Source organism: Perognathus longimembris, chromosome 2 (genome assembly GCF_023159225.1).
Source record: "Perognathus longimembris pacificus isolate PPM17 chromosome 2, ASM2315922v1, whole genome shotgun sequence".
NCBI classification, from domain to species: domain Eukaryota; kingdom Metazoa; phylum Chordata; class Mammalia; order Rodentia; family Heteromyidae; genus Perognathus; species Perognathus longimembris.
This window is the reverse complement of record NC_063162.1, coordinates 31,606,366-31,628,731: the sequence shown is the minus strand read 5'-3', so window position 1 is coordinate 31,628,731 and position 22,366 is coordinate 31,606,366. Positions and strand designations below refer to the sequence as shown.

The 22,366-nt window shown below is 35.4% G+C and overlaps 2 protein-coding genes across 5 annotated transcripts in view; one reads left to right on the top strand and one right to left on the bottom strand.

Moving 5' to 3' along the window:
- The window catches only part of Rnls (renalase, FAD dependent amine oxidase), a 227,599-nt gene extending 224,719 nt beyond the window's left edge, over window positions 1-2,880 (bottom strand). Inside the window, 4 exon segments of the mRNA XM_048338753.1 lie at window positions 895-1,037; window positions 1,611-1,716; window positions 2,447-2,533; window positions 2,536-2,880. Coding sequence (XP_048194710.1) covers window positions 895-1,037; window positions 1,611-1,716; window positions 2,447-2,533; window positions 2,536-2,557 — 358 coding nt within the window. The 5' untranslated portion in view covers window positions 2,558-2,880.
- A 3,741-nt stretch (window positions 2,881-6,621) lies between these two features.
- Window positions 6,622-21,886, top strand: Lipj (lipase family member J). Of its 4 annotated transcripts, none has more exons than XM_048335392.1 (9): window positions 6,622-6,727; window positions 7,565-7,682; window positions 10,373-10,472; window positions 10,969-11,078; window positions 12,136-12,272; window positions 13,668-13,814; window positions 18,228-18,299; window positions 19,980-20,051; window positions 21,650-21,886. In XM_048335392.1, the coding sequence occupies exons 1-9, from the start codon at window positions 6,623-6,625 to the stop codon at window positions 21,881-21,883; spliced, it is 1,095 nt and encodes a 364-aa protein (XP_048191349.1). In that variant the 5' UTR covers window position 6,622; the 3' UTR covers window positions 21,884-21,886. The 4 variants fall into 4 exon arrangements, with proteins under 4 accessions (XP_048191349.1, XP_048191345.1, XP_048191342.1 ...); XM_048335388.1 differs by having other exon boundaries at window positions 10,274-10,472; window positions 12,136-12,253; window positions 13,652-13,814; XM_048335385.1 differs by having other exon boundaries at window positions 10,274-10,472.
- The last annotated feature ends 480 nt before the right edge of the window (window positions 21,887-22,366 follow it).

Sequence of the window (22,366 nt, the reverse complement as noted above, 5' to 3'; positions counted from 1 at the left end):
ATAAATCAATGGAGCTCTTATTTCATACCCACAATCTCCTTTATTCCAACCACAGCAGCTCTGCTTCATTTATTGTTGTTGTTATTGTTATTATTACCATTATTTTACCCTGGAAAGTGTCTCCCCACTGATCTCACTTACTTCATGCCCTTGTTCCAGACCCCAAATAAATCAACTGATTCTATTTTACTTAAGTTTACACAAAATAGTCTGTTGAAAAGAACAGCTTGTTTTTGATGGTGGGGGTGGTGATATGTGTGGGTTTAGAAAAGATTAACGCCCACTGGCCTGAAAAATTCTTTATGCCCTAGCTAAATTTCTTAGAAATGAATCCTGATGGCCTCAAAATATTCTGTACAGTGTATTCCAATGGTTCTCCAAGTGTGGATGCCACCCTAGGTCAGCAGTGTCATTACAATCTACATTAACAGGCAAGACTGCCTTTTACTTACCTTTCTTTCCTAGCACATAGTATCTAATGAAAAGTTAAGATAGCTAGCTCTAAAGAATCAGAAGACTAAGAAACTTTAAACACTTTATAAATTAAATGTATTTCTGCTATACATTTCATCAATTTTATCCCCAGCCTTCTTCCATTTTAGTGAATATACAAGTTAAATTTTCACTGTAATTTCCCACTGCAAGGTTCTAGTGGGCTTCTGAACACATTACTAGTAAAGAAAATCATGAACCTAAATAAAAAGATGATTTTCTGGAAGCATTCACTGGAAACTGTTATTACTGCTTATTTTGTAAGAAGAAAAAGAGTGTCTATCAAATGGCAAATAAGAATATACCATCTTGCAATTTCCATGTGGTATTACATTTAAGTATGTGTATAACCTCATTTTAGAATGCTAGTTTCAAAAGAAAGAAAAAGAATCCAATTCCCACCTGATTTTTTCAAGTAATGCTTAACAATTGAAGAAACTCCTTGTGGTGCCACAAAGTTGCGGTCTCCTTCTTTCATCATCATGCCTTCTATAGGAGCAGTCAGAGGTGTTAAAATGCCAAGAGCTAACAGTTCATCATAGAAGCTGAAATCAGTCAACATACATAATATAAATAAATACTATATTTCTATAATGCTTCATTGTTTTCTAACAATCCTTAAGATATTGTAAATCCAAATCCTAAGTAGAAATTTTCATATGGTCAGCTCAATGTATATTTTCTGTTAAACAAAATTTGTAATTTGGGGAAAGAGTGGAAACATTTGGCAGATATTAGCCAAAGGCCTCTAGTGTTCCATACAATTCAAAATTAAAGACAATGAAAACATAGAGAAAGATATTTTGTATGCAGATATTGGCTTTGGTTAATATTAACTTCCATTGTGGATACTTGTCCTCTCATTCAGTAGTAATATTTACTGAGGTCTGCACTTGCTCCATGTAGACTCTCATCTACCTAATCTTTACAACAACCGATGAATTGGGTATTTCAATTTCCTACTTTACTCAAACCTTTTATAACTAACAAGCATCAAGAGTGATGAAAATTAATTTCATTGTTACATGTGGCAAAGTCTAAAAATGTGCTTAAGATCTTTACCTTTTATACCATGCAACCATTAAGACTGATTCCATCTGTGGCAAAAGATAACTTACATTTGGTGTTGTTTGGCATAATGAGGAGTGCAGGTGATATACTGAGCACCCAAATCAGCTGTGCACTGGGAACTGTGAGGACATTTGGCTGTAGTCATTCTTCCCCCTTGAATTAAGACACAGGTAAATATCAATGCATTAGAGTCTTTTCCAGTACAATTCACCCCATTATACTCCCATGGAGTTTAGGTTTTAAAAAATACATTAAGAAACATTCTTCTTAATTTGAAGTGTTTGACATCTAGGATTTTTTCTTGAAGTAGATGACAGGTATAATTACTTTGATGACTGTAAAAAAAATTAAGGGAGGGAATAAAAGGGACTCGTGAGTAATGTACCAATGTCTCACACTGTTGGTGCACAGATGTAATATGAATAAATGGAACGAATGAGTCAATAGATAAATAGAAGTGATGGATGAAAGGCCAGATGACTGAGTACAGGAAGGCTCTTTTGGGTTTCACTGACAGGGTCCTGCAAGGTAGATCTTTGGAAGATCCTGGTCTGTAAACACTTTGGGAAAGCTGCAACTGTTGAACAAGGATGCTACCATCCATTTACTAGGGACAGGGTAGGCCTCAGCGGTGCCAACTGTTACAAGGCCAGTTCCTACACAGGGCCCAGCGAGGGTGGCGGCCTATACTTTCTCTGGACAGAAAAGGCTAGGGTCACGTGACGACGCGCGCAGGCGCAGGAGCAGCCCTTGGCTGCGCGCGCGCACCTGGCTTTCTTCTTACAGGCTTTGCCTTACATCGGTGCCGCCTCGGCCCGGCCATGTTAAACGCTGGGGATACGCCAGCCTCTTTTTCCCAGGGTTTGGCGGACAGACAACCCACCTGAGTCCCCAGCCTTGTCCCACACGGCGAGGTACAAGGGACCTGTCACCTCTTTCCTCAGCAGCGCGGCGCACAAGCTTCCTGTCAGCCCACAATCAGCACCCGCGCCATGGCGGTCTGGACCTCAGGACGTCTCGCGGCGAGCTTGAGAAGAGGAAGGGCGGCTCTGCCTGACCTCAACGGCGGCCCCTCGCCCGTGCCGGTCACCCGCGCCCCGCCTACCCGCGCCGGTCACCTGCACCCTGGCCGCCCTGTCCCAGCCCCGCACCCGTCACCGCGTCGCTCCGGGCGGGCCCCCCCTGACGGCCTGCAGGGGGCGCCGCGACCCAGGCTTCCCGCTCGCTGCCGGCTGACCGATGTCCTGAGTCAGCCTGGCGCCGCCACCCGCGCGGCCCCTGGAAAGCCTGGAGAAGCACCCGGTGGGCTGCTAAGGGAGAGCCAGCCTCACCCAGCCACTGCAGTGACTGTGGCAGGGCCACAAGAGCTAGAGAAACACTAGGGGAGGGATAGGAAATAAAATTATAAAGGAGCAGCATCAGTGTTCTACGTACTCTGTACACATCAATGAAACATGGACTCCCCTAGTGTTATTAATCTACGCTATTTAAAAAAATTAGAAAATAACAAGATATGGAAGTTAAACTAGTATGCAAATGACGTATCATCTGAAAAACACTAGAAAAATTTGAAAAACAAATAATGAAATTGATGATGGTAGCTGATTTTAGTGAAAGCATTTGGAAATTCCAAACTTTACTGTATGTCTGCATAATAAAAAAAAGTATTCCACTTTTTAAATTGACGATGGATTGATGTTATAGAGAAATGAATAGATAAAATGAATGACCAAACTACGGATGAATACATTGTTCTCTTAGAAGACATTCAAACTTAAAAAATATACAATTGCCTACCATTGTTTCTTAGATAAAATCGTACCAAATTGTAGAACAGAAAAATCCAAATTATACATCATTTGCAATGTATTAATGTGCCTAGTAAAATTTTCTTATTGCATTCTTGCTAACCTAGCATTCAGCACTTTGGGAGGTAATTGTCAATAAAATAATTCATCACTTGAGCTCAGAAGTTTCTTAACTGAATTATTACCATAGCTTTTTCACTGCTTTCCTTACACTCTATCTCTATTGTAAACTTAACATGTAGATCACTTTTTATTGTCTTCATGAACATTCATAGCTTTTATGTTCATACAGAATTAAGTTTTTCTGCACAGGTAGAACACTTGAAAATAAATATTCAGCAGTATTTGCACAACCTATGTTTGTGTTCTGACTAAATTTCTTGTCCTCAGAGCATATCCTCTGTTTCTCACTTTCTGTAGCTACTACTAAGTGCAGAACATACTTCTTTAACTTTTATTTGAAATTTATATTAATCCTTCATTCTCTGTTTCTAAGTCCTTGACATAGACAGGATGATCTCATAAATCATTTATCCAGAATTTTAGTTTGTTAAGGCCTAGAGTAGATTTGTCTTGGTGTCTTGTGATTTCCTATTATTCTCAGCCTAAGGAGTGGGTAAGTCTTAGTCCCATAGTTACACTGTAGCTATTAGTTCCACTGGCACTGACTAGGTGATCCAAATAAAATAAGAACTGCGAAACAGCTAGGAAAATCCTTTGTTCAAATATTTATTCTGTTTAGTCACCTTTACGGGTTTCTTTAACCTCCCTCTCTCCCTATTTCTCATCTTTGTAAAGCTATTCTTTGTCATTCAACTTCAGCTTAAAAGTCACATAAAAGAAGTCTATAAACTGGACCTAATCACATTTAGAGGTTATCATAATACTTGACTTGTTTTCTTATGCAGTTATTGTTTTACTTCCACTAGAATTTAATGTCAATAGCTATTACCATATCCAGTTCAGTATCCTCGGCAACTAGAATCAAAGTTAGAACTGTCAGAGACTATGAAAGTTCACTAACAGCTAAAAAGGTAAAACACTTTTGAGGGTAATATTTAAGGAAAAATAGGCTGGTTGGTAATTCCTTGGATGATTTCAGTAATTTACCTTGATATAAAAATCAAAGAAAGTGATTTTATAGTATAATCTGATTGTAGTAATATAATACATGTTAGATAAGTGTATAACTTGGTCTATCCTCACTTTACTGTTGATAACTATAAAAATAATTGATGGCATACTTAAAGTGTTTTAGGGATCATAAAACCAAAATGCAAAGCTTCATTGTAAGTGGTAAAATCCGATTTTTAAAAAAAGATTTCAGCTGGCTGTTTGTGAAATAAATTCAATCCAAAGAAATTGGATGAGAATATTCAGTCTTAATTATTATGTCAAGAAAAGAGTTTTATAAAATTAGGGCAAGTATTTAGGCTGTTAGTAAGCGCTAAGGTAATTATGTATTAAGAGTATATGAGCTGCCAATATAAAAATAACTTACCTTCATAGATATGATTTGAATATAAGCTACAATGAATGAATTATAATGTACACAATGAGAGAGGTAGTAGTTCCACACTATCTTGGCCAGGTAATGTAATCAGAACGTGATCTATATTCAGGTTCCCTGTTCTTAGAAATTTGAAAATATCTTAGTTTCTCTTACTGTCTTCAGTCTTCTAGGAGAAACAAAATTAGGATTATTCTACCCACCAAGGTATACCTGAGGTTAATCAACATCATACTACCAGACACTCCATAAATGGTTAAAGGTCCATGTACAGAGTTAGGCAGGAATCTGACCCAGAATTTAAAGTAGCAAAAAAAGTCTTAGAGTGAAACATCTAAATTTAGCAAGAGTAGCCTTTAAATCCCAGTTACAAAGGGAAGTAATCAATGTACCATAAATTAATGTTTTAATTTAGCAAGCATTAAAAAAATAAATTCAGAGCTGGGAACCAGTTACTCATGCCTGTAAGGAGAATGAGAACTGAGGACCGCGCTTCCAAAGTCAGCCCAGGCAAGAAAAGTCCCAGTGAAACTATTATCTCCAGTAAACTAACTATTCAAATAACAACTAGAAGTGGTGCTGTAGCTCAAATGGTAGTGGGCTAGGTTTGAGCACAAAGAGACTCAGGGACAGTGCCCAGGACCTGAATTCAAGCCCCAGGACTGGAAAAAAAATTTTTTTTAAATAAATTCAGTTTAAAATTTTGACATTCACATAATTTATACTAAGCTAGAAAAGTATTTCACCAACTAATGTAACAGATATGTAAGAAAAGTATCAATTATGTACATGTCAATTATGCTTCTAAATTGCTGGTATGTAGTTTGCTATAATAGATGTACTACTACAGTAAAGTATCATCTCATATCAAATTCAAGTTTTACAATAACTGCCATGTGGGTATTATTTTCAGTTTCTAAGTTGAGAAACTAACATAGAACTTAAGTAACCTGCATTGTCACCTTTCTAGTGAATGATAAAGCTAAGGTTTTTGTAAACCCTGCATAATGTCTTTCCAGCAGGTACGTTTTTCTGGTTAACTGCATAAGGCCCAGGAGATTAGCAAGTTGCTTTTGGGAGGAGAATCTAGGAGACAGCTTCTGTGATTTCTCACTTCTTATTTTCCTAGAGAGAACATGAATGTCCAATCTTCCCAGAAAATTTCAGGCTCAAAACTCATATTTTTAGAAACAAAAGTAAAACTCTTGAGAGCTAAACTGAAAATCTGAAAGTCTGAATTAACATCATTCTAAAGGTTGTCCTAGCTTCCATATCTCATCTATATTTCTCCCCTCCAAAACCAGTTTAAGTCAACATTTTAAATAACTGCAAATTTGGTAAAAAAAAAAATATGATTATATCATTCATCCAAACACCAAGTAATTTGAATATATGATGATTTAAGCTCTCAGAATTGTGTCCTGAAAAAACTTTACTGCAGACCTCAAAGAAGGAATAAAAAGGATAAAAAGGATAAAAAAGGATAAAAAATAAGATAGTTAGAAAAGCATCGAGTTTGGAATTAAGCAGTCCAAATCCTAAATCCTGACTCCCAACTATAGATTGTGTATCTTTAGCTAAGTTATTTAATTCAGAGCCTTAATTTTTTTCCATCAAAAATGGCAACATTCCCTACCCCCATCATTAATTGCTGAAGTTTTAAAAATGCTATTATTTTCTACAATTTTAAATAAATATTATATATTTGCTCAAGTATCTCCATTTTATGTACAGATTCCAAATGTGGTGCCTTTTCACACTCATATATTCCATCCTAATTCTTGGAAGTGCTCAAGGTGTCTTTCAAAATCGAAAATCTGTGAACCCTGAAGCAAATATGAATATTGTAAGTTGTAAACAAATCTAAACTACTGGTAGAATAGAGAATACTAGCTTTCAAATTTTATAATTTTGAAGTCAATAGGCTTATAATCCTAGCTTTCAAATTTTATAATTTTGAAGTCAATAGGCTTATAATCAAATATCTATCTACTTGATAGAGATTAACTACAGTTTCTCATCTACTATTCTGTAGTGCTATCAGTTTTTATATAATAAAATATGTAAATATAACAATACCTTCAAAGGGGATATGCCCTTTATTTCCAATATAATCACATATGTACAAATTTCAAATATAAGATTAGATATATACATTGACAAGAAAACATTTATGGATACCCAATTACATGTGATGAGTATGTACAGGTATGAATGAATGATATCTCTGAGAAATGATTTTTAAGGAATTGAAAGCCTGGTGTTTAAAACTAGTGCACAGCAAATGTTTCATAAATATGTGCCAGCTAAACAAATGTCCAATGGAAAAGTATATCGGCTAGGGCTGGGTTTGTTTGCACCTCACAATGTCAGAACTGGAGACAGAGGCCTAGTTTGATATCAGCCTGGGCAAAATAGTTAGTGAGACCATATATCAAAGAAGAGTCTGGGTATAGTGGTACATAACAGTAATGGCAGCTGTACAGAAGGCAGAGGTAGGAGGACTGTGGTCTGATTCAATTCTGGAAAACTCAGGAGATCTTACCTGGATAATAAGGCCAAAAGAGATAGATGAGACTAAAATGTTAAGTGAACTTTCATAAGCTATATGAGTTACAACTGGCAACTTTAGTTTAAATGAATCACAATTTTACACTGAACGGATTTCCTTTTCTTTATCCAGAGCCAAATAATTTCCTACTGGGGCTACCCTGATGAAGAGTATAATGTTGTAACAGAGGATGGCTATATCCTTGACCTTTATAGAATTCCTTATGGGAAGTTAAAGAGTAACAATTCAGGTAATATTCAATTGAGCCTAGACTAACAAAATTATTAACTCTTTCATTTCTTTTTAATTAGTCTCAGAACATAGAGAAGTTTTTTTGTTTTTTTGTTTTTTTTTTTGCCAGTCCTGGTCCTTACACTCAGGGCCTGAGCACTGTCCCTGGCTTCTTTTTGTTCAAGGCTAGCACTCTGCTACCTGAGCCACAGTGCCACTTCTGGCCGTTTTCTGTATACGAGGTTCTGGGGAATTGAACCCAGGGCTTCATGTATACGAGGTGAGCACTCTTGCCAGTAGGTCATATCCCCAGCCCCGTAGAGAAGTATTTTAAGACAAAGGGAACAGTTAATTTCGTGTCTTCATGCTTCGAGAAGAGGATCCGGTTCCCCATTGGGTTCTTGTTTAATAGTTTTCTTCACGCAAAACTTTAACTCATTCCTGTACTATTTAATCACATTCATCATTATAGTCATCAATCAGAATGATCACATGTTGGTTTTCTAGAATTTGTTTGTTTTGTTAAGTAGATCCACATTCTTCTTCTTCTTTGGATTTGGCAAAAGCTGGTATATAATTCTTTTTGTTTGTTTGTGTGTATGAGTCTCTGCTCTAATAATAGCAGATTCATCAAGTTGGATCAAGGTAGTAGCACCCTCATAGCTCTTTATCACAATAATAATAAATACATTGGTATTAGAGGAGTTCGGTGACAAATGCCCTTGAATTTGTCAGGAAATCTCGGCCATCATTTTAGATCTGTCAACTATTAGTAGAACATATATTTGATTACATTTTCTTGTTCATCTGATTGCACAAATAAATCATGAGTCTGTTTTTTCCTCAAATTTTCTCCCTGAAAATGACATGTTTCTCATAATACAGGAGTCTTCAAACTCTTATTTTGATATGAAAATATACTTGAGAAGACCTTAATTTGAAATCAATGAGCATAGTGTTTTTGTTGTTGTTGATTTGTTGTTTCCTTGTCTGTGAGGGGAGGAGGCGAAACAAGTACTGAGATTTAAACTCAGGGCTTTCCGCTTGTTAGGCAGGCACTGGACCATTTGAGCCACATCCCTAGCCACTGTTGCTTTAGTTACTTTTCAGGTAGGGAGAAAATTGCTTTTCTTGTTGGGCTAGCCTAGGCTGATTGTCCTATTATACACTTCCTGTATAAGACTGAGCCCAGCATTTTCACTGAAATGAGTTCTTGGTAACTTGTACATCCAGGCTTGGCATAAATCAAACCCTCATCCATGAGGCTACCACGTTTGTATCAGGTCATAGTTGTAATTTTCCCACACAGTTTAAGCAGCATGGTAGTGAGCAAAAGATGCCTCACATCTGTAGACGTGAGTCCAGAAAAATTGAAATTCAAGTTTTTGAAGTTTTTCTCAGATATTTTTGTAACCATATTGTGGCTCTATATATGGCAGGATTTGTACCCAGGACAGATAATTAAAACTTTCTGAAATTATTTTCTTATAACAAAAACTAAGTTTTTACTGCCCAGGAGGCCTTATGACATTCACATTGAATTGGTGACAGCAAATCAGTTTGCTCTTCAAAAATGTCTTTGACTCTCAACAAGGGCTGCTTTTCCTTGCTCCTCTCCCCCATTTCCCCTGAACTTGTCAACTACAGGATGTGCTGAAAAAGTACTTTTGTGTAATATAATTTCTGGATCTTATTTCAGTTCATTACAGATGAATATTCTAGTCATTGAGATGCTACACATTCAAGTTTCTTTCAATGTTGCACCTATAACCAGAGATGTGTGTCTTATTCTAGTCAACCAGCAAGCAACACCAGCTCTGCAATCCCATCCCTAATGTTTCTGCCTCCTGTATCAGTTTGGATAATAAGTCTTAGGTTAAATTTCCTACTAGGAAACAGACCAGGGATTTGTGTACACTTTTTTTGAGGGAATCTCAGGAAAGATATAATGAATATAGAAGGAAGCAGAGGAATGCGTTTCACATGGATGAGATCTCCACTGAAGTGTAAGCTTGAGCCTGGTGCCTCAGAATTGATCTAACCTTAAACCAAGTGAGTTAGTCCTTTGTACCTTGGTATCAATTATTCAAAGTGTAGGCTTGTCTGTCTTTGAACCCAGTATGGAGATTTCCTTATATTCAAAATTACATCATCCGAAAAAGTAGTCTTTTAAGAACCTTTAAAGTACAGATTGAAGCTCTGGAAATTCAAGTGACATAGTGAATAACTCTGTGAAAAATGTGACCATAAAGTTTTAAAAATGAAATGTAAAGGTGAAAAAAGCATATAAATATTTTATATAATGTTATATAAAGTGTTCAGGAGTACTCAAATCATTACTAGATTTTTAATTTAATTATTCACTCTTTCTAATATTTATATAAGTGGGATGTGACTTAATTGCTTATTTATTGGAAAAAAAATCAACACATGAATATCAGTATGAAACATGAAACAACTATATGTGCTTAAACATTAGGAATTTGCCTTTATTTATGCAGTATTTAAAACCTCCAAACTATCATTACTAAAGGTTTGCATTTTAGATGCTAGCTTTTCATTTTAGATGCTACATGATTTAAAATTTAAATTTTATATATTTTCCCCCAGCTCAAAGGCTTGTTGTATACTTGCAACATGGTTTACTTACCTCTGCCAGCACTTGGATTTCTAATCTTCCCAACAACAGCCTAGGCTTCATTCTGGCAGATGCTGGTTATGATGTGTGGATGGGAAACAGCAGAGGAAACACGTGGTCCAGGAAACACGTATACCTAGAAACAAATTCCAGTGCGTTCTGGGCTTTCAGGTAAACATAAAATTAAGTAACTTTTGTTTTTATTTCCTTTTGGATGAAATAATATCAAATCTAAGTCTCACATTTTTCTCAACTCAAGACTTTCCGGAGATCATAAAAATGTATATAGCTTGTTTGAAAATTATAGAGAGCTTGTTTAATTTTGAACTAGTTTCTCATTGTTCAGCAGTAATCTTGTTTTCTCATTTGGTACCTTGTTAACTAACTCCACCCTTTACACATTTTTGCCCTCTATGATCATGTTTAGTCTTTCCCAGTGTATTCATAACATATACATGCTTTCATGATAAGATTACCTGTGATTACATTTCTTTCACTGGGTTCTTCATGAAGTCTTTATCGGGCAGATGCATTTTACCATTTAAATTTTTGATAATGCCCCCAAATGGTTGAGAATTGTCTTTATTCATATTCATTACACATCCATATCTCCAACTGTTGATGTAATAATAGTAGAAAGTGCTATTATCTCTCTTTTGTTTTATAGTTTTGATGAGATGGCTAAATATGACCTACCAGCTTCCATTGATTTCATAGTGAAGCAAACTGGACAAGAAGAAATATTTTATGTAGGCCATTCACAGGGCACTACAATAGGTATGCCAAGAAAGATCGTTTATCATTTGTATATTGATGACTTTAAATAATATTGTCTAAAATAATATTTTATGTCCTCTATAAGAAGGCAAGGTGGCCTGGCCCTAATGGTTTATGCCTGTAATCCTAGCTACCATCAGGCTGAGATCTGAGGATCAGGGTTTGGAGTCAGCTTGGGAAGGAAATTCTGTGAGATTATTATCTCCAACCAACCACCAAGAAGCTGTAGCTCAACTGGAAGAGCCCGACTTTGAAAATAGCTCAGGCCCAGGGCTGGTAGGGGAAAAAAAAAAGGAAGGAAAGAAAGAAAGGGGTTTAAAAATGTTAAAATTAGACTGTTTGGTGGCCTAACTTACAGGCCTGTAATCTCAGAAGGCAGAGGTAGGAAAATCACAATTTGAGGTTGTTACGGGTGAAAATTAGGAAGACCTCATCTCAACAAACAAGTCAGGCAGGCAGTAGATGCATGAAATCCTAGCTACAAGAAAAGCATAGGCAGAATACTCCAGTCAAGCCTGGACAAAAAAACAAGACTGCATCCAAAATAGCCTAAAAAGCAAAACGGGCTGGAGGCATGGCTAAAGTGGTAGGGTGCTTGCCTAGAAAATATAAGTCCCTGAGTTCAAATACCAGTACTGACAAATATATAAATATATAAAGTAAAATAAGTCTGAAATAAGTGTGCATTTACTGATTCTCAACTAAAGTACAGTATACTATTCATCTACATGAAAATTTTATCTCACTTTTCTCATTCTAAGTTATACAAATGTTCAATATTCCTGATTTTATTCAATGCACTTTTCTTAATTGTAATCTATGTTGTTTTAAAATCATTCTTTGTGGCTATATGTAAAATTTTAATTCAAAGCATTATGCTGTGACCAACATAGTATCACTGTAAGTGATTAAAATTGCTGCTGAGTTATTTAAAACACAGATGTATTAATGAATTGTTCAGAGACTGATTTTGAACTTTGTTCTCTATACTATCATTTTTTTACATTCTAGAACTTCTTTAAAATGCCTTACTAACTTATATCATGTTTTCTTTCAGCTTTTATAACGTTTTCCACCATCCCAAAGATAGCCGAAAAAATAAAAATATTCTTTGCCTTAGCTCCAGTTGTTTCTATTAAACATATGAAATGCACTTTGTTTAAACTGGCAATCAAGTGGAAGTCAGTAATCAAGGTATGTTGCACCTTTCTTTTCTGTCGTCCAGCACCTGAAATGACAATGCTCTCAAAATAATAAGGCTTCACTATGTTTGTACAGCCACATGTATGAAATGGGATGTTTAGCTTCTTTTATACTTGAATCTTGTCTTTGTTTTTCACAAATGAATGGAATATTATTTACTTTATTTTTGAACACCTCATTGTGAGAGGAAACTCAGTGAGGAAATTACTTTTCTACTCTGCTCCCAACTTTTTCCTTAATTTTTCTCTTTATGTGTAATGGGGATCACATACACTCATGATAAATGCACTGGTTTACAATTTTTAACTATTTTTAATTTTTTTTCCTTTATTGTCAAAGTGAAGTACAGAGGGGTTACAGTCTCATATGTAAGGCAGGGAGTACATTTCTTATCCAACTTGTTAACTTCTTCCCTCATTTTCTCCCATCTTCCCTTTCCCCCTTTCCATCTCCCCACCATGAGTTGTACAGTTGTTTACAACAAATAGTTTTGTAAGTATTGCTTTTGGAATGGTTTGTCTTTTTATCCTCTGTCTCTTGATTTTGGTATTCTCTTTCTTGTCCCTAGTTCTAATACATGTATACAGGGTACTAAGATCAGATATAGTGATATCAGGGGTATAACCATAGGAAGGGAAGATGAGAGAAAAAAAAAAAGAAAAAAAGGGTACTGTTTCACATGGCATGTTGAAAATAATTACAAAAATGATATACCACATGTTTCCACAATGTGGATTTCATTTCACTTAGCATTCACACAGGCACAGCTATTGAGCTATTGTGATCTTCTGCTATGACTAACTTAAACATGTACTAATTATTCCCTATGAGGGAAACCAACGTGACCATGTTTTTTGAGGTCTGGCTCACTTCACTTAGTAATTTTTTCCAAGTCGTTCCAATTCCTTATAAATGGGGCAGTGTCATTCTTTCTAATAGAGGCATAGACTTCCATTGTGTGTATGTACCACATTATCCTGATCCAGTAGTCTACTGAGGGGCATCTGGGTTGTTGCCATATTTTAGAGATGGCAAATTGTGTTGCGATGAACATAGTTGTGCTGGTGGCTTTAGTGTGTTCTTGCTTGTAATCTTTTGGGTAGATGTTTAAAAGTGGGGCTGCTGGCTCATAGGGGAGTTCTGTGTTTAACCTTCTGAGGAACCTCCATACTACTTTCCAGAGTGGTTGAACAAGTTTACATTCCCACCAATAATGTAATAGGGTTCCCTTTTGACCACATCCCCTCCAACATTTGTTATTATTAGTTTTCCTGATAATGGACTATTGTAAGATAATCAATTTGATTTTATTCACAGTAAACACATCAATCCATGTCTTAATTACTGTGGTCTTTCAAATGTGACAAAAGCAAATTTATTTTACAGGCATTTTTTGGCAACAAAGAGTTTTTACCTCAAACCTCATTTAACAATTTCATTGGTTCGAAACTGTGTCCAAGATGGATTTTTAATAAGATTTGCCTCCATATCTTATATATGATGTTTGGACATGACTCGAAGAATTTAAATATGGTGAGAATGACTTGTAAGTCATAAATGTATATATGTGTACAGTCTTAAAATGTTTTTTCTTCTGTTTTTTGTTTGTTTTGTTTTGCTTACATTTTTGCCTTGTTGGTCATTTTGAGATTCATCTACACATACTGGTAGATTTTTAGCTTGATTTTTGACTGATATCGTGTAACTAATTTGCTAACACACTGAGATTATTTTACTTCTATATTGACTTGCAGTTGTGATGAGAAACTTTAGTAGTTTTTGCTATTGTATACTATACTCTTATTGTACTCTTGAGACTTAAACTGCTACTATTCAACTATTTCCCACAATTCCATCTCTTAAAGTTTGGTTCCTAACAATCTTACTCCTCCCTTTAATAAATAGAATTAGTGTCTGCCAATTATCTTTAAATTTCTAGCATTCCCAGAGTGGCAAACAGTTGTGGATTAGCAAGAACTGTTGGGCAAACTCAAGAGTATATTCTCTTATTTATGTAGGTATTTGAACCAGCTTTGCATTCAAAGATATATAGAGGTTTTCTATAAATTCTCATACACATTTTTATGCCACAAGGACAGCTTAATTTTATTCAGTCCAATAAAGGTCTTACTCCATTCTCAACTATATAGATGATTATAAGCATAAGAAAGAAATGTTTCATAATATGAGTCTGTTCAGTTCTTACTCTTTTGCATGGCATAATATAAGAAATCTATTTTGTGCATTTAGATAAACTACCACTTTTATATCCTCTTTTCCTCATATTTTGCACACATTATTACGCAATTACTATTACAAGTTTGGAAGAATCTAAAGTCTGCTTGCTTTATCCATCCAGTCTACAATTTGGGTATTATATTTGCCCAGTAGTATATTTTTAGCAGTTATAATATGTCTCTGAAATTTATTTTATTTATTTATTTATTTTTTTTGCCAGTCGTGATTGGACTCAGGGCCTGAGCACTGTCCCTGGCTTCTTCCCACTCAAGGCTAGCACTCTGCCACTTGAGCCACAGCGCCGCTTCTGGCCGTTTTCTGTATATGTGGTGCTGGGGAATCGAACCTAGGGCCTCGTGTATCCGAGGCAGGCACTCTTGCCGCTAGGCTATATCCCCAGCCCCTCTGAAATTTATTTTTCCATATACTATTGAAAAACTTAGACTGTATTTTTAGTCTTCAATTTTGTGGATATTTCTTCTGGGCTAGAAATGTAAACATTGTAGGCTGCAGTATAGTTGTGCTCAACAAGCAATCCAGAATTTTGACTTTCCCCAAACACACACACACACACATACACACACACGACAGAGATTTCTGATGACAGAAATTATAACACTATGAAAAAAGTGATAAGGAAAGAAATTCTAACTAACACTTATGAATTGTAGTGAACCTAATATGTGTGGGTGCAGTTATTAGGGGATTGTGATTTAGAGTTATTCTTTTGAGGGATAGATTTTTTTCCTTTACATTTCTAACAAAGGCAGAGATCCCAGAAAACATCTCAGGTACTGACTCAAATACAGGCATGGAAGAAGGAATGTTTCTTTTATTTATTTATTTATTTATTTTAGCTCTTGAAAGATTGCAAGTTTATATTTTTTTCCAAATTTTTATTTTCAAACTGATGTACAGAGAGGTTACAGTTTCATATGTTAGGCATTGGATACATTACTTGTACTGTTTGTTACCTTGTCCCTCATACCCCCCCTCCCTCCTCTCCCTTTCCCTTTCCCCCCATGTGGTGTTTCTTTTAGAAAGCGCTGTTCAGTCCATTTTTAAATTGTACTGCCAGAACTTTTGTCTCTGTAGTTTTAAGCTCCCCAGTTGTCAATAATTTACTTTTTCAGTTTTACTCAGGTACAATTGGCAGACAAAATTATTTTTATTTGAAATTCATACTGTAGTAATTCGGTGTATGTTTGCACTTTCAAATGAATATCACAATCACTCTCAAATATTTCACTTTTTCCTTATTCATCTATTCATAAAACATTTGGCTTGATATTCTGAATTTTAGGCATTGTGAATAATTCTGCAATGAACTTGGGATTTCAGGTATCCTTTGAGCAACATGATTCCATTTCCTTTTGATATATGCTAAGTTGTGCTAATTCTCAGTCATATGGTAGGGCCTCTATACTGTTTCCTATCGTGGTTGTGCTAATTAACATCACCAACAGTGTAAAAGGCTCCATGTTCTCTTTCATTTTTATCTTTCCATTTTTATGACCCTTGTATCAGTGTGAGGTCATGTCTTATTGTAGTTTTCATTTGTGTTTTCCCTAATGATTAATGGCTTAGGGCATTTTTCATTTCAGTTTGTCAATTGTCATGTCCTTTGAGGCGTCCAGAGCCTTTGCTCACTTTTTAATCAGGTGTTTTTTGCTATTGAGTTGTTTTGTGTATTATAATTTCTTCTAACTTAAGCATTATCATTTGTGTCTAAATGATATATGATTTTATATATCTGAGTTGTTTTTTTTTTTTTTTTTTTTTTTTTTTGGCCAGTCCTGGGCCTTGGACTCAGGGCCTGAGCACTGTCCCTGGCTTCTTCCCGCTCAAGGCTAGCACTCTGCCACTTGAGCCACAGCGCCGCTTCTGGCCGTTTTCTGTATATGTGGTGCTGAGGAATCGAACCTAGGGCCTCGTGTATCCGAGGCAGGCACTCTTGCCACTAGGCTATATCCCCAGCCCCTATATCTGAGTTTTGATTACTTTCATTTGTAGCTTTAATTTTTTTCCTTTACAGTTTGGTGGATTGGTTTTTATGAGTTCTGATGCTCTTCCTTAGAGTATTTTAAGTTATTATATAAATGTTAATTTTAATATTCATGGTTTTGAAAAATATCCGATTTAGTTCACTAATCCATTTTTAACTAAATCCAGGGTGGTTGGTTCTAATGAAACTCAAACAGATTAGGTAATAATGGTGCAATAATTTCCCTTGAAAGCAGGCCTTGCTGAGAATATAATTTGGTCTATTTTTAATGGCTGCTTTTCCCCTCAATTGGAAACATGAGGACATTTTCCTTTTTCTGTTTGTTTTTAGTTTTTATTATTGGTATATGTTAATTGTACAATAAAAGGCTTTCATAATGACAATTTTCTCTATTATATATACTTGATCATATTCACCTACCTTATTACTTTTTTTGTTTTTGGAGGCAAGCTTTCTTCAGCCTTCCCAGTACTGTGATTACAGGTGTGTATCAACACATCCAGCTCTGTTACCTTTGTTAAATCTCCCTCCTACTACTTTTTCTTTCCTTTTTGTATTTCTAATAGTCTTAATAGTCCCCCACTTACTTTCACCCCAAGTTCTACATGTGAACAAAAAAACAAACATGTGATACTTATCCTTGTGAGACTAGCTTATTTCACTTAACATGACAATTCCCAGTTCTACTCATCCTACAATTGAAAGTATTTCATTCTTCTTTATGACTGAATAAATACATAATACATATATCTGTATTTTCTTTCTTCATCCATTGATATGGGGGAAAGGAACAGTTGTACATTATTGGTGGGTGAGAATGTATATTAGTCAGTCCAGCTACTATAGAAACCATGACAAAGGTTTATGAAAAAATAAAATACTACTTGTACATGATTTAGCTATATTAATTTTGGGTATCTAGATATAAAAAAATAAGTTACTGTACTGTAGACATACCTACATGTTCATGTTTATCTCCACAATATTCACTTTCTATTATTAGCTAAGTGTAGGAGTTTTTCTACATTATTCTTCCTGAAATCCTGCTAAAGCTCCACAGATGTGTAAGAATATCCTCCTAAGACTTCCAAATGTCTTTTTCAGACTTTTTCACACTGACTGTTTAACAATTTATCCATTTCTTTTCATTTTTACCTCTATACTGGCTCTTACTGGGATGTGTGCTTGTGTATTTCTGTGTCAGTAAGTTGTGGTTCTTTATATTGACTACTAGTCTCTCCAATTTTCTTTGTGAGGGGAGCACTAGTTTGTACCCTGTTGTCTTAGTCCTTGGGTGAATGCAATTGGAGCTGCTGCTTTTCAGGATGTTTACCCTGTTACTTGTTAAAATAGAGGAATGACTGCTGAGCTGCTTTCATTCTAGAGCAGAAATGTGAACTCCTCTGTGTTCTTTCTTGTTTTGAAGGATATTTGCTTACTGTAGTGTGTGTGTGTATGTGTATGTGTGTGTGTGTGTGTGTAAGGGAAATCAGTTTAGGTTAGAGATTACAGATCAAATCAATTGTAGAAATCAATTATAATTTCTCTAAAAATTGTAGAGTTTAGTAAGTACATAAAATATTCAAATATTGATATTTATTAAAATTAACTTTCCATCCTCTTGAATAATTTTATAGATCAAATAGCAAAATTGTGCTTTCTTTTATTGAAATAAATACAAATGCTGTTTTTATAACCTTCAGAGTCGTTTTGATGTGTATTTTTCACACAATCCAGCAGGAACATCTGTTCAAAATATTCTCCACTGGAGTCAGGTAATAACCATACTGTATTTCAGTGTCATTATTTTACACTACTCATGACTTAGTCTTTTTCTTGATATTGTGTCATTGCCATAGGATGAAATTATTACATATTTTTATAATTTGTTATTATTTATTAAATGTATGTGTCATAATCTATTAGATCTTCTAAACTTAAACAACATAACCATCTGCATTTTACATATGAGCAAATGTTAGTCAAAATTAGACTTGCTTTTTTGGAAATGGGAAAAGAAGTTTTAAGTTGTAAAGTGGCAATTTTTGTGGTGTAAATATTCCTATTATGGCTGGTTTTAACCTCTCAATGTGGTACCAATGTGTTGAGAGTTGGGACGATAAATTTACAACAAATTGACTCATAAATTGTTGGTTGCACAGCACTGAATGAAGATATAGGCTTACTAGAGTAAATTTAAAAGATGATTTTATGATGCATGCAAAACAGCATTGACTTACACATTTTAAATGGCTAAATGGTAAAATTTAATTTTATATGTATTTTACCATTGGTTTTTAAAATAATTATGGAAAGTAGAGATTGGAAAGAAACCTATGGAATTGCTCTGTAATGAGAATAAAGACATTTATTAAGAATTGGGGTAAGATGGGTTCAATTCCTCAGCACTACATACACAGGAAAAGCCACAAGTGGCACTGTGCTAGCCTTGAGCAAAAAGGAAGCCAGGGACAGTGCTCAGGCCCTGAGTCCAAGCCTCAGGACTGGGGAAAAAAAAGTACAAGAACTGTTAAAGGAGGGGAATAAGCAAGAAAGAATAGAGGGAATGAACTTGAACAATGTGTGTTACTTGCATTTATGGAAATATTATCGTGAAACTTCTCCATACAAACAATTTATGCTAATAAAAAGTAATGCAGTGAATGACAGATTATGGAGAAAGAAAATATTAAAAAAAATTTGGCTTAACATCAATAATAATTATTTGGATAGTGCCATTTATTTTTTTTTTTTACCATTTTCACTGTAATTGCTTGATTACTTGATTAAAATAATGGTGCACATATATCACTTAACAACAACAACAACAAAAAGAATTGGGGTAAGAAATGAGAAGTTGATTTTATTTGTCTTAAGAAATTTAATGTCATATTTTTGATCAATGAAAATGCCCTAGTAAAAAATAAATGAAGTAGGAGAAAAGTGGAAGAATTCTAGGACAGACAATATCTGGTATAAACAAGAAATACCTAAGCTTTAATTGACAGAAATATTTGTGTTCATTTTCTGGTAAGTATATTGGTATGATAGTCTCTATACTCAGTTATTTTCCAATAGGTTCAGATTTTTTTTTATTAAAATAGAAAGCAAGTTTTAGTAGAAGAAATTATGGACAGATGCCAGGCTTGTGCCTGTAATCCTAGCTACTCAGGAGGCTGAGGTCTAAGGATCATGGTTTGGGCCCAGCCTGGGCAGGAATGTTTATGAGCCTCAGATTAACTAACAAAAAAGATGGACAGGATGTGTGGCTCAAGTAGCAAGGTATCAGCTGTGAGTGACAAATCTGAGCAAGAATGCAAGGCCCTGAGCTTAAGCTCTGTTTCCAAAAAAAAGGAAAAGGAAAAGGAAGAAGGAAGGAGGGAAGTAGGGAGGCAAGGCTGAAGGGAGAAAATGAGAGAATGAATATTGTCTGTTCACTTTCTTTTGTATTTCAGCTTCGATATACTACTCACTTGAAGGCTTTTGACTGGGGAAGTACTGTTCTGAACTTGGTTCATTTTAATAAGGTGCCTTATTATATATAAACTAATGAACACTTATCTTTCTGTTGGTTGAAATAATTTTGTTGTAGATCAAGGATCATTTGTTAGTGCTGGGAATATGGCCTAGTGGCAAGAGTGCTTGCCTCCTTTACATGAAGCACTGGGTTCGATTCCACAGCACCACATATATAGAAAATGGCCAGAAGTGGAGCTGTGGCTCAAGTGGCAGAGTGCTAGCCTTGAGCAAAAAGAAGCCAGAGACTGTTCTCTGGCCCTGAGTCCAAACCCAGGACTGGCAAAAGAAAAAAAGGATCATTTGTTAGCCTTTGGAGTATAATAACACATTGAAAAGTACCAACGGAGGGTACTCATTAATTTCGATTCTTTTTTTTTTTTTTTGGCCAGTCCTGGGCCTTGGACTCAGGGCCTGAGCACTGTCCCTGGCTTCTTCCTGCTCAAGGCTAGCACTCTGCCACTTGAGCCACAGCGCCGCTTCTGGCCGTTTTCTGTATATGTGGTGCTGGGGAATCGAACCTAGGCCTCGTGTATCCGAGGCAGGCACTCTTGCCACTAGGCTATATCCCCAGCCCATTAATTTCGATTCTTATTGGCATTGCCAAATGAAGCGGTTTTTCATGTTTCTCAGTATTTAACAATAAATATTTATGCACCTGTCTAGACAAGTTGACAAGTAGTAGAATAACTGATCATACCTGAAAATGAAAACGATTGCATTTATTACATGGGCAGCTCTGTTTATTTGCATATGAAATTTCTTGCCCTAAAACTAAGTAGTCTATTTGGAAGGATAGGGTGATCACATGTAACCATTAGAAAGAACTGACAAGTTAATGAGAAGGTGATAAAAACAAAACAAACAAAACCCCACTACCCAGCTCTGGTAGCTCATGCCTGTAGTTTGCGGTTTGAAGCCAGCTCAGTCAGAAAAGTCCCTCTTATCTCCAACTAACCACTTAAAAACCAGAAGTGGCACTGTGGCTCAAGTGGTACAATGCTACTAGACTTGAGCACAAAGAAGCTCAGGGCCAGTGCCCAGGCCCTTAAGTTCAAGCACCACAACCAGCAGAACAACAGCAATCCTATTGAAGTTAATAGCAAAATTCACAAACTATTCCAACTTAAGTCTATGTGACTTCAAATCTTGTGGTTTTCCAACATGGTTTTCATGTCTCAACCAAATTTTAAGGCTCAATACAGTCTTCTCTAATTGAAGATCAAACTCTATGAGTTGAAAGTTGACTTTGACTAGCAATATTTATAATTTACTAATATGCATATTGGTACCAGTACAGACACAAAAACTAATCAAAGTAACTTCATGTAATTCATTATTACTTAAAACAATACTTAAGAGTTTACATAAACTATGTAATACTTTAGTAGAATTACAACAAAGATTATGCCTTCATATTTTAGATTTGTTTGGTTTATTTCTAAGTGAAACTTGTAATGCTTTTTATACTCTTATTTCCATATATCCACTAAGTTGAGCTCAAGTAACTTGTATTAAAATAATATTGAAACTATATCACTAAAAATAGTAAATATAAGTGTGTAACATTGTTTGTTGTGAAAACTCATTTTTACTCATTTATTTTTAGACCACTCCTCCATCCTATAATGTGACAAATATGAATGTGACAACTGCAACTTGGAATGGTGAGAAGGACTTGTTGGCTGACCCTGAAGATGTTAACATTTTATATTCTGAAATCACAAACCTCATTTATCACAAATCCATTCCTCATTACAATCATATGGACTTTTTGTTTGGATTAGATGCCTACCATCAGGTTTACCATGAAATCATTGATATTATCCAAGAGAATCTGTAAAGACGTTGGTATTTTGCATTTAAGAACTTAAATACTTCCTGTTCAAATCCAATTACTTTTCTCACTTCTTATGCCTCTTTTACACATTTAAATAAAGAATTCAACACAGTAATCTTTTTTTAGTTTTTCTTTGCTTCAAAGCCCTTTATTCATTAAATCAGTGGCATTTATCATTACAGGAGAAATGATAGATTATAAATATGTCCAAAGTCTATTGAGTTTATTAACAACTTAAATAACTGATATCAGGAACAATTTTAAAATGCAAGAGATAGATTTTTTTCTTTTGAAAGTTTTTATTGTGTTCAAAAGAATATGTACTTTCTTTAACCATGAAAAAGAACTTGGAGAGGAGATAAGAGGAAGATAGTGGAGATGCAGCTGGAGTCGAACTGATCTCTCACCAAGAAACCAGTTTTAGTGTTCCAGTGAGAAGTCCACAGCTAGAGTCACATCAAGGGAGCCATAATAGTACAGAGATTT

Excerpts from the sequence above, each read along its gene's own strand:
- Lipj (XM_048335385.1), top strand. The coding sequence starts at position 6,623 with ATGTGGTGCCTTTTCACACTCATATATTCCATCCTAATTCTTGGAAGT. Across the intron at positions 18,300-19,979 it reads ATATTCTCCACTGGAGTCAG|CTTCGATATACTACTCACTT; the intron begins GTAATAACCATA and ends TTTGTATTTCAG. Across the intron at positions 20,052-21,649 it reads ACTTGGTTCATTTTAATAAG|ACCACTCCTCCATCCTATAA; the intron begins GTGCCTTATTAT and ends ATTTATTTTTAG.